Source organism: Helianthus annuus, chromosome 6 (genome assembly GCF_002127325.2).
Source record: "Helianthus annuus cultivar XRQ/B chromosome 6, HanXRQr2.0-SUNRISE, whole genome shotgun sequence".
In the NCBI taxonomy this organism is placed as follows: Eukaryota; Viridiplantae; Streptophyta; class Magnoliopsida; order Asterales; family Asteraceae; genus Helianthus; species Helianthus annuus.
This window is the reverse complement of record NC_035438.2, coordinates 101,643,494-101,661,987: the sequence shown is the minus strand read 5'-3', so window position 1 is coordinate 101,661,987 and position 18,494 is coordinate 101,643,494. Positions and strand designations below refer to the sequence as shown.

Here is an 18,494-nt window from a genome sequence, read left to right as displayed (position 1 = left end):
GTGCTGAGTCCAAACTATAGTACTATGTTGCTAAAGCAGGTAGATAGCACTCCACGTGTAAACATAATAAACAGCAATCATTTAGACAAGTAATACATGCAAATAGGTTAGCGTTCAAATAGTTGTGTTGATTGTGATTTTGATAGTTTACGTATGTAACACCCAAAAGTGCTAAAAGCAAAAAGGGATCGAGTATACTCACAGTGATTGATTGTGGATTGAAGGGAGCACTGAGAATAGGTTAGCCTGAATAGTTCGATAACACAACGATGAGTAACGCGGAAAAAGTAAACAAAGGAAACTGGATCGGATAGGCCAATCGATCGGACAGCAGTTCGATCGAGTGGGCTGTTCGATTGGTTTGAAAGTCCGTTCGAATATCCATTCGATCGGCTGGCTGGCTCGATCGGCTGGTTCCTTCAAGTGGATTGTTTCTTCCTTTGATGTGAAGGATGTGTTTGTGTATGATGGTTTGTACTACCTTTCAAGTTGGTCGATCGAACTGCTGTTCGACCGGTTACCCCAACCGATCGGTTAGCACTTTGCTGCTTTCAAGTATGTCACTCGATCGGTTGGTATGTTCGATCGGGTGACATTCCAATGCTTTGAAAAGTCTAAGTGTTTTTAAAGTATAGTATCTCATGATCCGAGCAGTAATGATTACAATCGAATGGCGTAGCCGATCGAACAGTACCTCGTCAATACTACACTTTGTGAGTTGGTGAGTCTAAGTGCTGGTCGATCGGTTAGCCTAGTCGATCGGCTGGCATAGTCGTTCGGTTGGGCTGTTCGATCGAACAGCCTAGCCGTTCGGCCAGCTTCTCGATTTGGTTAACTTATCACCTAACACTTGGTTATTCCCGTTGTTTGTTGGTGTTTTAGAGATATTTTGACTACGAGTTGAATCACAAAACTGAAGTCCCTATTTAGCCTACTGGCTTGAGCAGGAATCACCCAGACTCGGTCAGAGACGGTTTGGAACCCAAGTTTAAGTTTAACCCGGAATCGGTATATCTCTTGGTAGAACTCGAATCTTGAACCATGTGTTTGTTTAGGTTGATTTGTAAATCGGTTCAAGTCTCGTTTTCACCTTCTTGAGTGTAAAAGAGTTGAAAGATAGATGAAAACCCATCTTCCAATCCTTTTCCACCGTGAAATGTTAAGATCTATGGAAGATTTTAGGTTATTGATGTAGAAATCGGTCAGATCTAGCTTATTCATGGTTGAATGAAGTCAAGAACATGAAGTTCTTGATGAACACCAAGAACACCATGATGACATCACTCAAGAACACCTAGATCTTGGTGATTTCATGGATGAAAATCGGATTTTGAAAGATAGAAAGATGGAGAATCGATTAATGAACAAAAACGTACAGAGATTGGAGTGAAATACTTACCGGTTTGAGAGAAATCTTGGATTTAGTGAGAAAAAGTGGCTGGTCGGTCAGAGCTTTTCCAAAAGTGGAAAGCTTGACAAGGACAGCCCTATTTATAGGCTTCCAAAAGAGGAAAGGTCAGCTGATCGAGCAGCATTCCTGATCGAGCAGCTGTCCGATCGAACAGTCCTGTTCGATCGGCTAGCCTGTTCGATCAGGTTGCCCTGTTCGATCGGCTAGCCTGTTCGATCAGGTTGCCCTGTTCGAACGGCTTGCCTGATTTTGAGTGTTTCGCGACGATTTTCGATATTTCGAGTTCGATGAACGATAATTTGAGAATGATAGAATTCCTAATCAAATTACTTTTAGTCCTAACTACTATATCTAACATACAAGCATCCTTACAACTTGTTTCCAAAGTCGGTCTCGATTGAGTTTGATTCACCTTCGAGTCTTGATTGATTTGATTGATTCACCACACACTTTAACATAAAAGTAAACATGCACAAATAACACATAAGGCACACACACACACGTATAAAAAGTACTAAAATCCCCACACTTGAGTTTGATGATTGATTTGATTAGCTTGATTATTGATTGACTAGCTTTATTGCGTTGTTACTTCCTATCACACACAATCGGTCGTTGATTCACAGTTCGATTATCGGTCGATTTGGTTTAATTATACAACACTTACTCCAAATAATACGAAAATCAAAATGAAACTAAAATGAAATTAATCTTTATTAATCTTTAATTCCAATAACAGTCAACACTTGATCTTGACTTTGGCTTTGGAAAACACGGGGTGTTACACTCTTCTTGCACCCTCTGTTGTTCTATTAACTCCCATTGAGATTGATGCTGAGCTTGGAACAATTGTTGCTCCTCCCAATATTTCTCCACCTTAGCCCGGTGAGCATCCTCGATATCCCAACGAGCTTGCAGCTGGGTTTGATGCTCTTGTTCCCATTTTCTTTTCCTCTCTTCATACTCTCGGCCCTCCCCAATGGCCGCAGAGACATTGTCGTAAACCACTTGTTGTCCACGGTTGAAGTTGGGATGCCCCGGGGTACACCGATGCTACACCCCCCGATATCTCTCGATGTAATCGGTGATATCTTCGGCATGGTCCCTTTGGACCAGTGGGCTCGTCTTCATCTTCTTCGTTCACCATCTCTTCATCTTTGGCGCTTCCTTCGCCGCGCTCGGATCAGAAAACTGATAACTATTTCCTTGGTCATCCGTTACAGTATACAGGTGACCAAAGACTTTGACCTGAAACTTCCAGTAGCGTTTCATCGAGGCGAAGCAAATCTGATCGATGGGTTTAGAGACCCATAATGATTCTGCCGGCAACACATTTTGTTGCAGAATCATGGCGCTGAGTAGTCGCACGTACGATATCATCTTCCTCGTACATGACTCTCTTGTATCCCAAGTGTTGATCATCACTATCTGTCGCCACGACAATCTCGGCGACCCGTATAATAGGGCGTGCAATACCCGACAATCAGGTGCTTTAACCTTCCCGCGGTCTCCAAACCGCACCATTACATTTTCCAACGATATGCCTTGAAGTATTCTTCCTTCTAATGACAAATCATTTCTTGACTCGGACATTCCACCCGATGCTGGTAACACGGACGCCAACTTACCATCCGGGTCAGCAGTGTTCATCTTGTTATCCAAAAGATGGTCAATGTCGTAGTAGTCATATGCATCAACCCACTGCGAGTCGAACCGAGCGATGACATTCATGTGTTCAAACGACATGACCATTTGATTTTTACCAATATTACCGACCAGTTGCCATGTAGACGTTGGCCCATTCATGTTGACAAACCTCAATGTGGATAACCCACTCACACACCGCAGCTAGATAAACCCGTCACGACAATCGAATACCTAGTATCACCAATATTACCGACCAGTTACCAATATTTCTCGTGCTCTTTTTGCATCGATAGGATCACTAAACGTCTTCACGACAATCGAATACCTAGGATAAATTTCGTCGCACAAATAATATCCATGAGGGTAGTAGTTTCCGTTTGCGTAAAAAGACGCTTTTGGAGCTCTGCCAGAAATCTAGTCCTCTAACAACGGAGATTGTTCAAAAACATTTATATCATTGCATGACCCGACCATGCCAAAGTAAGCCGACCAAACCCAAAGGTCCCGTGAGGCAACTGCCTGAAGAATAACAGTAGGTCCCTTTTGGTCACCCCGTGTGTGTTGACCTCGCCATGCGGTCGGGCAGTTATCCCATCGCCAATGCATGCAATCCAAGCTCCCGATCATACCAGGCAAACCATGCTCAGCCGAATGTACCTCGTAGATCTTTTGAAAGTCGTCCCATGTGGGGGTTCTAAGATAACGCGTACAATACAATCTACCTTTATAAAAAAAATCGTATACAAACATAAGCTAAAAAAGTACTTGTAATGTTTATAGTAAAGTATAGGAATGTACCGCGACAAAAATGCTCCAAGGTGTCTCGCGTTATTTTCTCGGCCATTTTTAAATACTCGTGGTTGATGTCGGTCGTGTTTTCGTAAGCAAGGACTCGTAGCGCCGACGTACACTTTTGAATACCGGTAAATCCAAGTGTCTCTTTCGTATCCGCTTTTTGTTTAAAATAATCGTAGTTGGTTTCCAAGTCGTTGACGATGCGTAGAAACAAATGCTTACTCATTCGGAAACGACGCTTAAAACTTCTGGGTTCGAAAATGTCGGCGCCTCATCAAAATAATATTTCATCAACCGATCGTGTGCCGCGCGTCGGTCTCGTTCAATATAATCTCTTGTTTTAATTTCACGTTCGAGCCAGCGACAATGCTTCACATATCTCACCGCTAGTTGACAAGCACTCGTAACCGCCTCTTGCTCGACCTCCTCATCGGTGGATTCACCGTCATCCGCAAAAAACTCTCTATAGTAATAATTCACCATGGACGAGTAACTAGGGGAATCCATTTTTTTTATAAAATGGTAGTATTTGTATGAGAGTTTTGGTTTGTAAAATTGTAGAAGTGTGTGTGTGTATATATATAGAGAGAGAGTTAATTGCCCGGATGGTCCCTGTAGTTTCACGTTTTTTCACGTTTAGTCCCCATCTTTTGAAAATAGCATGTATGCTCCCTATGGTTTGTCATTTTGTTACTCGGATAGTCCCCCAACATTTACTCTATTGACTATCCGAGTAACAAAATGACAAACCATAAGGAGCATACATGCAATTTCCAAACTAACTGACATCTACTCAGGGACTATCTGAGTAACAAAATGACAAACCATAGGAAGCATACCTGCTATTTTCAAAAGGTGGGGACTAAACGTGAAAAAACGTGAAACCACAGGGACCATCCAGGCAATTAATTATATATATATGGGTGAGAGGTTAAAAAAGAAAAAAAATAAAATAAAATATAGTCGTTGAATATATAACCGTTGCAACAAGTTCCCATTGGTCAGTCAAATGCCCCTTCAGCGTGTTTCAAAAAACGCCAAAAGCAAATTCAGGCCCAAACATGCCTGAAAACGCCAAGGGGGCGGGTGATGGGCGGAATTGGGCGTGATTGAGGGTTTATTTTGAAGAAAAGGACGCCCACTACGGGTGGTCTTATGAAACTAAAATTATTATTCTAAATTGAAAACAATTTAGGAAAATACACTATTAATAAACTGAAAATAAAAAAAAGTAAACTGCAATTTTACCCCTGGGGTTTAGGCCAATTGGCACTCTTACCCCCCCCCCCCCCCCCGTACGAAATAATTGCAATTTTACCCCCCAACGTTCGCTGTTATGTTGCAAGTTTACCCCCTGGCATCAAATTTATTAACTGATCTATTGACTTGGCGGTTAAATGACTATTTTACCCTTTTATTTTACCCCCCAACATTCCTGTTATGTTGCACAATTACCCCCCACCTCCACCACCATCAGCCTCCACCACTCACCTGGTTATAAGTAAACCACCAATATAACCAAAATCAAATTAAAAGATCAACTTTATCAAGAATCTTGACAACCCAGAACAAACCCAACTCATAATAACTGAAATCAGAGCAAAAGATACTCCTGTAATATATAATTCCCCTTTCACACATATACTACCCATTAGTTGACTTTTAATATTAGCATTCGACTTATTTGTTTGTATGTATACAGTTCTCCAGCTAGTCCTATTATGGAGGTGGGTTTCTTGAACTCTTCAGTAGATGTAGATCCTCCTGTAGTAACTTGTTTGAAGAACATAACTGAGAATAATCAAGAAAGTAAACAGGTATCGATAGAAGAAACGGTGGATACTAAAGCTATCATGCCAATCAGACAACTGAATCCAGAGACACTCGCAATGGTCCCGCTAAACCAGTAACCACAAAGTGAGCAAAAAAAATCAAAGTTATCAAAAATCTTAACAACAGAGAAAAAACCCAACTCATATTAACTTAAATCAGACCGGTGGTTGTGGTGGTGAATGGCGGTGGCAGTGGTGGTGCCCGGTGGCAGTGGTGTCTGGTCGCCGCCGTGGTGGCGGCGTTGTTAGATGATGATGATGATGATGTTTATAGCGAAGGGGCTCAATGAGCTTGTTTGTTCTTCGCTATCGATCTCCGTTTCAAGTGGTGGTACCCTATGTTTGTTCTTCGCCATCGCCCGCTTATCGATCTGGTAATATGAAGAAGATGATGATGTTTATAAATAATAATAATAATAATAATAATAATAATAATAATAAATATAAATATAAATATAAATATAAATATAAATATAAATATAAATATAAATATAAATATAAATATAAATATAAATATAAATATAAATATAGGGTAAGATTACCAAAATACCCCTACCTATAACAGTGAAATAATTGTTGACTGACGGCAGGGGGTAAACTTGCGAGATAACAACGAACGTTGGGGGGTAAAGTTGCAATTATTTCGTTAGAGGGGGGGGGAGGGTAAGAGTGTCAATTGGCCTAAACCTCAGGAGGTAAAATTGCAGTTTACTCTAAAAGAAAAACTAAAATCGTAATAAATATTTTTGTAGTTAGCTAAAACACAATATTTCATACCAGGAAAAACTTAGAATTGTCACTCACGATATTTCGTACAAGGAAAAACTTATTTTAATCATATATTTCTGATTTGATGTTTAACTTTATGCGAAGGTTTGTGCATTAGTTTTTTAGTTATAATGTTATGTCTTGAGTTAACATCTATCTATCTCAAGGTTGGAGAACTCGCTAGTCGCTAGTCGGCCGGTGAGGTGGGGACTAACGACTACTCGGGATTACTCGGGATTAATCGGATCGAAAATTTTATATGTAAATTTTATTATTTTTATAAACATGTATATATATACTCACACATCCATATCAATATAATACTTAAAAAGGTAAAAGTAGTTCAAAATACAAACTAAACTTACATATAAGTCATAACATAACAAGTCTCAGTACTTAAAATTCAAGCATTAACAAATAGCTCAAATGTAATCGTCATCCCCGTAGTGTTCAATGATTTCGACAATTCGACTCGTATTCAATCTCCTCGTCTACTTCATCCTCTTTCTCTGACTCAAATTCTTCATCATATTAGGGTAAGGGATAAGGAAAATGGGCTAAAGTTGTAATCTTTGGCCTGTTTTGTAAGGATTTCAAATGGGCCGACTAGGGTGACTTGGGCGGCTTGGACCTGCTTTGACCGACTAGCGATTTTTTGACTGATTAGTGAAAAATTACTAAGTAGGAGGCCGACTAGCGACTAGTCGGCGATTAATCACCGAGTAATCGCGATTTTTGCAACACTGGTCTATCTACTATAATAAAAGAAACCAACTTTTAGACACGTTCATTAATTGAAGGTATTCTCAAATCTATACTTATCTTATATTAACTAAATAAATAAATAATAAATTAATATTAAATCTTATCATACTTTAATAAAATATTATTCTCAAATTTAAATTGTTAATTTAATATATTTTTAAAACAAATACTTATCTTTCCTACTCATTACCACACTCAAATCTCCTATTAATTTGTAGAACGACACTATGTAACCTATTAACTTGTAGGTTGTTTTAGTTTAGTTAATTATTTCATGTTTGATTTTGTTTGTTGATGTTTATTTATGTTTTTTGTTTGATTAACTAAGTTAGGCCAAGATATTTTTTTCCTAAAAAGTTCACTTGGTGGAAAAAATATTAATAGATGAGTGAAGGCATCAGGGGCACCACGCTCATGAAAAGAAAATTCCATCTAAAGGACATATAGGTGCTGTTTGTTTTTTCTGCACGAAAATCTCTTCTGCTGCAGGCCACATCTGCAGACATCTGTAGGAGAAGAGGTGGACCAAATGTCTGCAGTCTGCAAGGAGAAGAGGGTTTGTTTTTTTTATATAAAACCTCTTCACCAACACACACACACAACACACTGATCTCTCTCTACTCTCTCTCTACAATCTGCACCACCGCCATCATCATCACCGCCACCACTTCACCACCGCCACCACTTCACCACCGTCATCATCACCACCGCCATCATCACCACCACTCTCTCTCTACTCTCTCTCTAACAGATCTGTCTCTACTCTCTCTCTAACAGATCTGTCTCGGCGGAGGTGGGGGTTTCGGAGGTGGAGGTGGGGGTTTCGGAGGTGGAGGCGGAGGTGGGGGTTTCGTTTCTGATCGTTTTGGGGTGTTTCGATTTAGGCTTTCGGCGGAGGTGGGGGTTTCGGAGGTGGAGGCGGAGGTGGGGGTTTCGGAGGTGGTGGCGGAGCAGTGGTGGTGGTGGCGGAGCAGGGGTGGTGATGATGATGATGATGGTGGCGGAGCAGGGGTGGTGGTGGCGGAGCAGGGGTGGTGGTGGCAGAGCAGGGGTGGTGATGATGATGATGATGGTGGCGGAGTAGTGGTGGTGGTGGCGGAGCAGGGGTGGAGCAGGGGTGGAGGTGGAGGTGGTGCCAAGAAGAGGTAAACCTTTGCTTGGAGAAGCTTACCTCTCATCTCTTCCCCAAAAAGAGGTTGGGGAGAGGTTAAAAGCACTTCTTGAAAAAAAAAACAAACACTCTTCTGTGACTAAACCTCTTCCCGCGTCTGCACGGTGCAGACAGAAGAGGCCAGGAAGCTCTTCTTCCAAAAAAACAAACACCACCATATTTAGCCTTCTTAGAGCATCTCCAATGTTCCGAACCATAAAGCTGGATAAGGGGTAGCGATGGTAATACACGAGGTCTTTTAAGGATATATTTTTTTTTTATTATTTGATAGAATTTTCAACCCGCCTATACACATGTTTTTTAAAGATACGACGTTTTTAGTATTTGATATACAAAATTATATTTATTTAATCTGTGTAATAACATGGTAACCACAAAGGGCGGATAAGAGGTAGCGATGGTAATACACGAGGTCTTTTAAGGATATAATTTTTTTTATTATTATTTGGTAGATTTTTCAACCTGACTATACACGAGTTTTTTAAATATACGACGTTTTTTAGATTTTATATACAAACTTACATTTATTTAATCTGTGTAATACATATGGTTTTTAAAGATATAACTCTTTTTAGATCTATTTAACACGTGTAATATACGAGATTTTTAAGGATGTAATTTTTTATTATTCGGTAGATTTATTCAACAAGATTATACACGGGTTTTTTAAAGATGCGACGTTTTTAGTATTTCGTATACAAAATTACATTTATATAATTTGTGTAATACACATGGTTTTTAAAGATAGATTTTTTTATTATTTGATATATAAAATTACATTTATTTAACCTGTACAATATACGGGGTTCATAAAGATATAACTTTTTTTATTATTTAATATATAAAATTACATTAATTCAACCCGTGTAATACACGGGGTTCTAACCTAGTTTTCTTTATAAACCGTTATAGTCTTCTTTTTGTTTTACTAGTTTATTATGTTTTATGTTTATGAACAACTTTTAATCTTAATTAGTGATTAAAGATTTACAAACATACTTTAAATGTTGTATGCTAAGTAGTATTCTAAAGTTTTTAATTTATTGAAGTATATTTTTTTTATTTCATAACATATTATTTGTGAAGTTCATGAGAATTAGTACTCGTCCTTTTATAAATTAACTCCGTTTAATATATATAATCTTGTCAAACTTTCAAATGTAAAAATTAAAAAAAGGATCGAAATTCATTTTCTTTAAAAATTAATAAAAATTTAATTATGTCAATTTTCCATTTCTGATCAAGATTTATGAAGTTCCAAATTTCCAAATCTCATATTCAAACCTGCATTCAATTCTAATTAATAAATAACAGCTTAATTAAATTTAATTATGGTGGAACATATTTGTATAGGTTCGAGTCGCAATGTCGATACGGTGTCAGGCCTCACGGATGCTTTGGAGAATGCCCCGGGGTCAAAAACGTGGAAGAAGTTGGTGAATACAATTATGAAGGCAACTTTTTAGAGAATATGGTTTGCAAGGAACCAAAAGGTTTTTGAAGGAAATTTTATTCGGGTCCAAGTTATACTGGAGCAAATTAAGAAAGATTCTTACTTGTGGATTATGCATCGTTCCAAGCTTCCTAGTTTGTCGTGGGAAAAATGCTAGATCTTAATGTTTCCAGTCTTTTGTAATTCGTTTTTTGTCGTTTTTCCCTGGGTGTAATGCTTTCCAGCAACTTGCTGGCTCTTTATATATAGATATAAAGTGGTTTGTCGATAAAAAAAATCAAAAACATGTCAAACTTACCAAATTTTGAAAGCAATCATTTTCGGAATTCTAACTAGGATATCGTAGCTTAACATAATTGATAACTGTCTCATCAAATTCAATTTTTTAAAAACATATCTTCACGATTGTAGGTATTAACAGATTATGTTATATTCCATTCAACTCGTGTTGATTTAACCCATGCAATACACAATTATTTGAAGACGTAATTCTTTTCTACTAAATATATAACATTACATTTATTAAACCCGCGTAATACATCATCATCATCATACTCAGTAAGATCTAGACAACCTTCCTCTACCCCGTAGGAATAAAGAGGCTGCTTCCAGTCAGGCCCTGGCTCGATGGTAGTTTTGCATCAAACCTTGGACATAAGGCACATAACACTCAGCAATTAAGACAAAGGCCAATTAGTGCATGTACTCCTTTGTCTTTCAGCTATCAACGCAACCACATGATGCATGATCAACCCGCGTAATACACGAGATTTTAATTAACCCAAAGCTTTCATAAAATAGTCAACAACTATAAAGGGCAATTTATATTAAACTTAATACAAAAGTTTTTTTAAACGACAAATTTGGATCATTGGCGGACCACTGAAGTATCATTGTGTCACCACTCAATGACGGATCCAATTTTTTTTACAGGGCCACAATTTGGTTGGGTTAAAACATGGTAGGTCAAAAGAAGTCGGGTCAAAACGGTTCGGGTAAAACCAATGTCTACTTATCCACTTAAAGATATTGGAAAAACTATGTTATCAAAGGCGGAAGGCGCACTTAAGGTGCAAAGGCCTTGTCCAAAGACTAGCCAAAAGTTGCAAAAAGAGTCCAAGGTTTTTTTAAGAAATGTGCAATAATCTATATCTATATCTAATACTAATAAAAAAGTATGATTAATGCCACATGGCATTCTTATACTAAAACAAGAGCAACTTAATGCCACATGGCATTTTTTCATTCAATTTACTACTACTATTATTATCAATTTAATTAATTAATACAAAACAATAAAAAAATCCTTAACAACTTAATACTAACAAATACTTAGATAATGATTATTTACTTTTGACTTATCTAAAATATATAGTTAATTATTAGTAACTCTACTTATAATAAACAATTTCAAATAATGTCAATGTGATAATATCTTCTTATTCTTTAAAATGATTCTTTTACTATATGTTTAAAACATCTATTAAATAAATTATAATTTTATATTATAATAATAAAAATGGTAAAGAATGGGTTAATCCGATATTTGAAAACCGGTTTACTTCCGTACTTTGAAAACACTTTTAATGTTATTAGACTCGTATAATAAACGGGTTTAAGGATAGAATATTTTCATAATAATTTTGAAGCAAGTCTATACTCACCAGATGTCCTAAATGGAGTTATATTTTTAGGCTTGCCAAACCATTGATAATTACCAAAGTTCAGTGTTCCAGTGACGTTATCAAGAAATATTGATCGAAAGAATGGTTTATGTAATGGAACTCGACTACAGGTTCCATCACTGGGTGACCAGGTTATTGAGACACACATATTATCCGGAACTAATACTTGCACTTGAACGTTTATCCCTAGATTTCGTTTAATACCGCAAAATAGAAGGATTCCATTTAAATTGAAAAGAAGAAAGTTTTCTCTCGCTTTATGTTTTGTCATGACGATAAATAAAAGTATAGAACAATTTCTAAGTAAAGTTGGTGTGTTTGTTAAATAATCGGTTTTTACACATGACCAATTATTGCGTCATCTATGGTATAAAATTCACTTATGTAAATTTTTGAAGAGAATATAAATTTAAATAATTTATAAAGTTATATTCTTAAACCCGTGTAGTACACGGGTCTAATAATCTTCTATATATAATAAAAGAAACCAATTAATGGACATGTGTCGATATGAGAGACATCTATTTTTTAATTTCCCGCCATATATGTATGTTTATTTTTATCTTATCTTTTATTATATGTATAGATTTGAAACAAGCCGTAAATATTTGATTTTTCTTTCAAAGATTATTCATAAATCATAACTGACTTTTGTTGTAGACTTATCTTATCCAAAACAGAAAATAATGAGTATGGTTACATCTAACTGCCATGAAAATAAAAATATGCCTCATTTATTTTTCGGAAAATTGGATAGAATCTATCCATATACATATAATAAAAGAAACTAATTAATGGATACGTGTCGATACGAGAGACATCTATTTTTTAGTTTCCCGCCATATATCTATGTTTATTTTTATCTTAAAAATACAATTTTTAAAATAATCTATCAAGTTATCCCATATTTTAAGTCGACGTTTATCTATAACTATATCTCTATATTTATAAACGTCCTTTATGTTTCCTCAAACTTGCAGGTTCCAGCCTTAATGTTTAAAACTTTCTAAAAACATTCTTTAAGTTTATTTTTGTTGCTGGTTTAATCCTTTATGACTAACCAAGTTAATTATCTCAGTTTATTTCCCTCACACGTCTAACTTGTGAGGGTCCCACTATCGTTTGATGACCGACATCAACTGTCTCGCAAAATGGAACAGAGATGTGGTGCAAAAGCAAAACTGCCTGAAACCCAAGCAAAATTGCCTCTGTTTTCACCGGAGACGTAGTCCAAACACAATTGGATCTCTTAAATTTATGGGGTCATTCACATGGAGCAAGCCCCTTTTCATTCCGAGCTATCAACATCCACTCGGAGGAGAGATCCAGCCCGCGTTTTGCTGACTAAATGTCAAACAAGCCATATTTGCATGTTGATATCCTCACGTTAGTTCTGTATGTGATTTCAAATTGAAAAGTGCATATCATTTTTTGTAATTGTTTTCCTCTTTAGTTTTGATTACTTGATTGAGATTACATGTATTAAATAGGGAAGAATAAAAACTAATATTTAGGTACAAAGCAATGGGTCATGAATGGGGGATCTCTTAAATTTATGGGGTCATTCACATGGAGCAAGCCCCTTTTCATTCCGAGCTATCAACATCCACTCGGAGGAGAGATCCAGCCCGCGTTTTGCTGACTAAATGCCAAACAAGCCATATTTGCATGTTGATAGCCTCACGTTAGTTCTGTATGTGATTTCAAATTGAAAAGTGCATATCATTTTTTGTAATTGTTTTCCTCTTTAGTTTTGATTACTTGATTGAGATTACATGTATTAAATAGGGAAGAATAAAAACTAATATTTAGGTACAAAGCAATGGGTCATGAATGGGGAAAGAAGAAATAAGTGGATTTAATGGACTAAATGTATATTTGGTACAAAATTTGTGTTTCTTTTAACTGTCAATAGATTCAATTCATACTCAAAAGTCTCTAATGGCGGTGGCTGAGGGCCTGAGGCTTTTTATTTTTTATTTTTTACACTTAATAATAATAACTATTTAATATTTTATTGATCTGACCACATGTAACACAGACGTTTTTAGCCTGTTAATAAATTAAAAAACAACAAAGTAAAATGTTATAATTTTTGTAATACACAAGTTTATAACCTAATAATAGAAAAATAAAAAAACAAAGTAAAATGTCCTAATATGTAAATAGTATATCAAAGTTCTTTTTACCAAAAACGTATTTTGACGACTGTGTGTGTTAACCGATTACATTATATTTATTCAAGTCGTATACTACACATGCTTATTCAACTCATGTTATACACGGGTAATTAAAGATGTAATTTTTTTATTATACAAAAATATATTTAATCAACCCGTGTAATACACGGGGTTCTAACCTAGTAAAATATAAAAGATGCATAAAAATAATAGTTTAATACTGTTATACAAGTATAATAGAAAAAAATCATTATATTATTTAGACTGTGTACATTATTAATAAATATGATTGTTTTTCAAGATGTGTATTTTTGTAACAAACTAAAACAAAAAAAAAAAAGTGAAAACTATTAAACGATTATCAATTAGACACCCATCTATTTTATTAAAAAAAAGTGAAAAACTATTAAATGATAATCAATTAGGCACCCATCTATTTTACTAAACCATGTATTTTATTATAATAGTTTTTTAGATTTGTGTATTTAAAACAAAACTAATGGGCCAGCCCAATTAACTTATGATATAATGAAATCAAGGTTTTTATGTGAAACATGAAAGAAGTTAGATGGCATATTAATAATTTGATATTGCTCCCGGAAATAAGTTGCTCAAGACGTCACTTCTCTAAAAAATAATACGTACACCAAAACTTGGGATTCTACGGTGGGCACCGGCCCACCCTCCAACCAAGGTGGCTCTCTCACTGCCACCAGTAGAACCATCCGATCATATTTAATATAAAAAGTTAAATGCTTCCTCTACCAGGTTTCTTTATTTACCAGGAGTATATTACATCATACGGTGATGCTCTTTAACCAACCCTACTATGCTTTTTCCATGTTTTTATGATTTAAGTTGTGCTTATTTTTAAGAGGACAAACATCATTTTTTTATCGTTGTATTTTAAATTGTTGAAGCTAGCCTATAAACACAAACCTCAAGTCTATCCAATGATTAATAATTAAGAGTAATCAAATTAATATCATTGTATCTAAGGATATAACAAGGAATGAAGAAATGACACATTAGTCAAATGAAAATGTAAACAACAAAAAGGCAAATAATACATACATGATGCAGGCAGGCTGGCTGGCTGGCTGACTTTAAGAGATACCAACAGTCTTTCCAAGCAACCACAACACCAGTGACATTTCTATCATTACTATAGTGTGCACTGAACTCCTATCCAGCATGAATCCAAACACCGTTATCCCCGCTGGATTGTTTTCAAAATATGTAACTAACAACAAATTCAACAAACAAAATTTGGGTCAAAATATTGTTTTAATATCTGATTGCGAAACTTGGACATACCTAAGGCCTGCCTCTTCTGGAATGAGAGGGTACTATAAGCATACGCGGGTATGAGTTTGATGCTGTCTAACCCATCTTCGCTACCGGCCTCATTATCAGATGATGATGCATCAGGTCGAAAAACTTGGTTTCCCACTGCAGGTGGGGTTTCTGTGTCTGCTGCATCGGGTGGATCAAAGGACTCAATGGTTGCACACACATGCCACTTAGCAGCCAGGCATGTCACCCCTTGGGCCTTATGAGTGATCCTTGTGGCACTCCTCAGTAGTATCATTAGCCCAGCAAGCAAACTTACAGAAACCAACTACATTGATTGATTTAACACAAACAAACAAACAAACAGAAAAACATCAACCTAGCTACTAAATTAATAATAATAATAATAATATCTATGACAAATGCACGCTGCTTACTGCAACTTCACCGGTTTTGAAAATGCTGAGATCTGCTTTGGGCCGCGTGGTGTCAAGGAGTGATGTGAATTGACTGATAGTGATAAGGATGAGGGCCCAGAGTATAAAAATGCGGTACCTGTGGCTTATAATGCGTAGATGTCTCCTGATTCTGAGGTGTTCATTCAACACAGACTCTACATCGGAGTCCACATGGAAGACCTGAGCGAAATCTTGGAGACGAAGGATTTGTAGATGACAGATAAGGTGGAAGAGGATACAAACCAGGAAGAAGACTACGGTTCTATAGAGCCAGGATGCAAGCTCCAAGGTGCAGGCTACAGCATCGCTCACCATAGCATTGATCAAGAATGGAATGGCGGTGGCACCCGAAGTGTACCACCAGATCTTATATGCAGCCTCAGCAGTAAAACATGGTGCAACAAATATGAAGAGTATTGTAAGCGAGCTCTGTATTTATTATTTACAGACATACATACATACATCAGAACCGTCAAAAAGATATACATATATATATATGTGTGTAATCGAAAGGAGGAGAACGCACATGGAATTGTTGGGTATAACCCCTGCGAACGGTCTCACTTTCATCACAAAGCTTATCAAAGAACAAAAACCTACGAAGTCCATAAGTCCTAACAAACTGGGAGAGGCAAACAAAGGAAAGCGCAGCAATGCTGCTGAGAGAGAGCTGCACATGGCTATCATAAGGCCTCGCATGTCGATTATCGCAATTGCTACACGCCAGGAAGAAATGGGAGAGACCAGGGATAAGGAAGGTGAAGATGATGAAGACCAACCATGAGAGGCAAAACGTCGGCCATGTGGATTGATCAACGCACATCCACCGCAGCCATGACCTGAAGCTATGTAATTCGTCGTGAACGCTTGATTTCGATCGACAAAAATCTTTTCGCACAAGAGACACTCTCTCCGCGTCCATGGCCTTAATTAATTCGGGTGCCAAATGATGCTAACGTAACATTTCAAACTAACTCTTTCCTAAATAAGGAGGAGGAGGAGGACAACAATGTTTTTCTCAACAACCCTCAACTTTCTTGCTCTTTGCACTTTAGCGGCCAATATTGCATAAAAATAAATGTTGTTTGCATATTTCATACATTCTATAAAGATCAAATCACTTATCCTTTATCGAAGAATTTTAGATGAACATGAACCTTAGGTTAGATGTTTGCATCTAAACGCTTTCATCAATTACACGAGTTCATATATTATCTAAGACTCCAATTAATGTCATATGACAATCTCTCCTTAATTAATTTAATAATAGCATTCATAAATAAATATATGATATACTAGTGCTAATACCCGCGAACTTCACGGATTGGAGTAACTAATATGATTTCAAGGTATTGACAAAGAATATTATACGCTTATGATGATCATAATTAAATTCTCCAAAGAAAATTATTATGGAACTCTTAGGTTCATAAAGTAAATAAAAGACCAACGAAGTATTGATATAAATAAAACAAATGGATAAATAAATAATTAATGCATAATTAAAATCCCACAAACAAATTGAAATATTAATACATTGGCTATAAAGAGACTTATAAACTTATTGACAAATGGAAAAATCAAGTAGCTTAAGACAATTTTAATTCGATACTACAAAGGCTATAAACAGACTCATAAACTTATTGACAAATGGAAACATCAAGTAGCTTAAGACTAATTTAATCCGATACTACAAATTTTGGAGCTTTTGCAACCAGTAGCTTTCCTTCGTTACTTGACCATTTAAAAACAAAAATATCACCAAATGAAATTTCCCCGGCTTTCATCAAATCACTTCAATCGATAACATTATACCTAAAAGAAACAAAATATTATAAATATCTATTTAATAAAATAAATTCTCGTATTATTTGAAACAATTACAAACCTTGTATAACTAAAACCTTGGTGACATGTATCATGATATACAAAAATCCAATACTAATAAGAAGTCCCCTTAATGCTACATGACATTTTCTTATAATAAAGCATTTTATCAAAATGCCATGTGTCAATTTATTATACTACATCTCAAAAGAAATAGATTTACCATAATGCTTAAGTTACTAAATTATACTATATAATATATAGATAAAAATATAAGAATTACTTTATCTCTTGAGTATACCGATTTTACATATTAAAGATCAAGATTATTATCACCTCTATGACATAAGATAAAAGGGTCATTATATTTTTTAATATGTCTGTATTTAAGATGAATATCTTTTAAAATCAAAAGCCTTTTAATCGTAGGTTTATTATCTATAACAAAACTATTATTATTTTTATTATTATTAATATCCCTGATTTAATTATTTATGCATTGTTATATTTACTTTATTTGATAATATTATATCTAATTAAGATTAACCACATATATTTTTAAAACTAAATGATTTAAAATGTTAATTATTAATAAAGATGATAAAGTAACAAATCTACTAATAAAAAAGTCCCCTAAATGTCACATGTCACTCTAATTTAAATTTTAATAAAATCAAATCTTATTTAACTTTAATATAAGATTCCAATTATTGTGACGGGTTATTCTCTCCTTCAACTTTACAATTTAGACTTACATTTTATTTAAAAATATTTTTTAATCCTTATCCTTACTAATATAATAAATTTAATTTAAATATGTTAATAACCATATTAGGATGCACTATTTAATTATGTGTCAATTTATTATACTACATCAATCATAATAAATAATAACAATAACCAAATATCAACCATAATAAATAATAATAATAATAATAATAATAATAATAATAATAATAATAATAACTAAATTAATATAAAGATCATTCTCCACCTTAGTAAATATTTTTTTATGCATCATCTCACTCAAAAGAAACTGATATACCATGATGCTTAAGTTACTAAATTATACTATATAATATATAGATAAAAATATAAGAATTACTTTATCTCTTGAGTATACCGATTTTACATATTAAAGATCAAGATTATCATCACCTCTATGACATAAGATAAAATGGTCATTATATTTTTTAATATGTCTGTATT

General features: G+C 35.4%; 2 protein-coding genes across 2 annotated transcripts in view; one reads left to right on the top strand and one right to left on the bottom strand.

Annotated features, from left to right (window-relative positions):
- LOC110865777 overlaps positions 1-10,028 on the top strand; it is a 31,517-nt gene extending 21,489 nt beyond the window's left edge. Inside the window, exon 6 of the transcript XR_004860835.1 lies at positions 9,743-10,028. The gene's annotated coding sequence lies outside the window, so the exon portion shown is untranslated. The remainder of the gene's footprint in view (positions 1-9,742) is intronic.
- Positions 10,029-14,813: 4,785 nt separating this feature from the next.
- Positions 14,814-16,413, bottom strand: LOC110864128. Its single transcript, XM_022113214.2, has 4 exons — positions 15,985-16,413; positions 15,438-15,887; positions 15,025-15,328; positions 14,814-14,950 (listed from the first exon to the last, which is right to left on the bottom strand). The coding sequence occupies exons 1-4, from the start codon at positions 16,378-16,380 to the stop codon at positions 14,814-14,816; spliced, it is 1,287 nt and encodes a 428-aa protein (XP_021968906.1). The 5' UTR covers positions 16,381-16,413.
- Between the last annotated feature and the right edge of the window lie 2,081 nt (positions 16,414-18,494).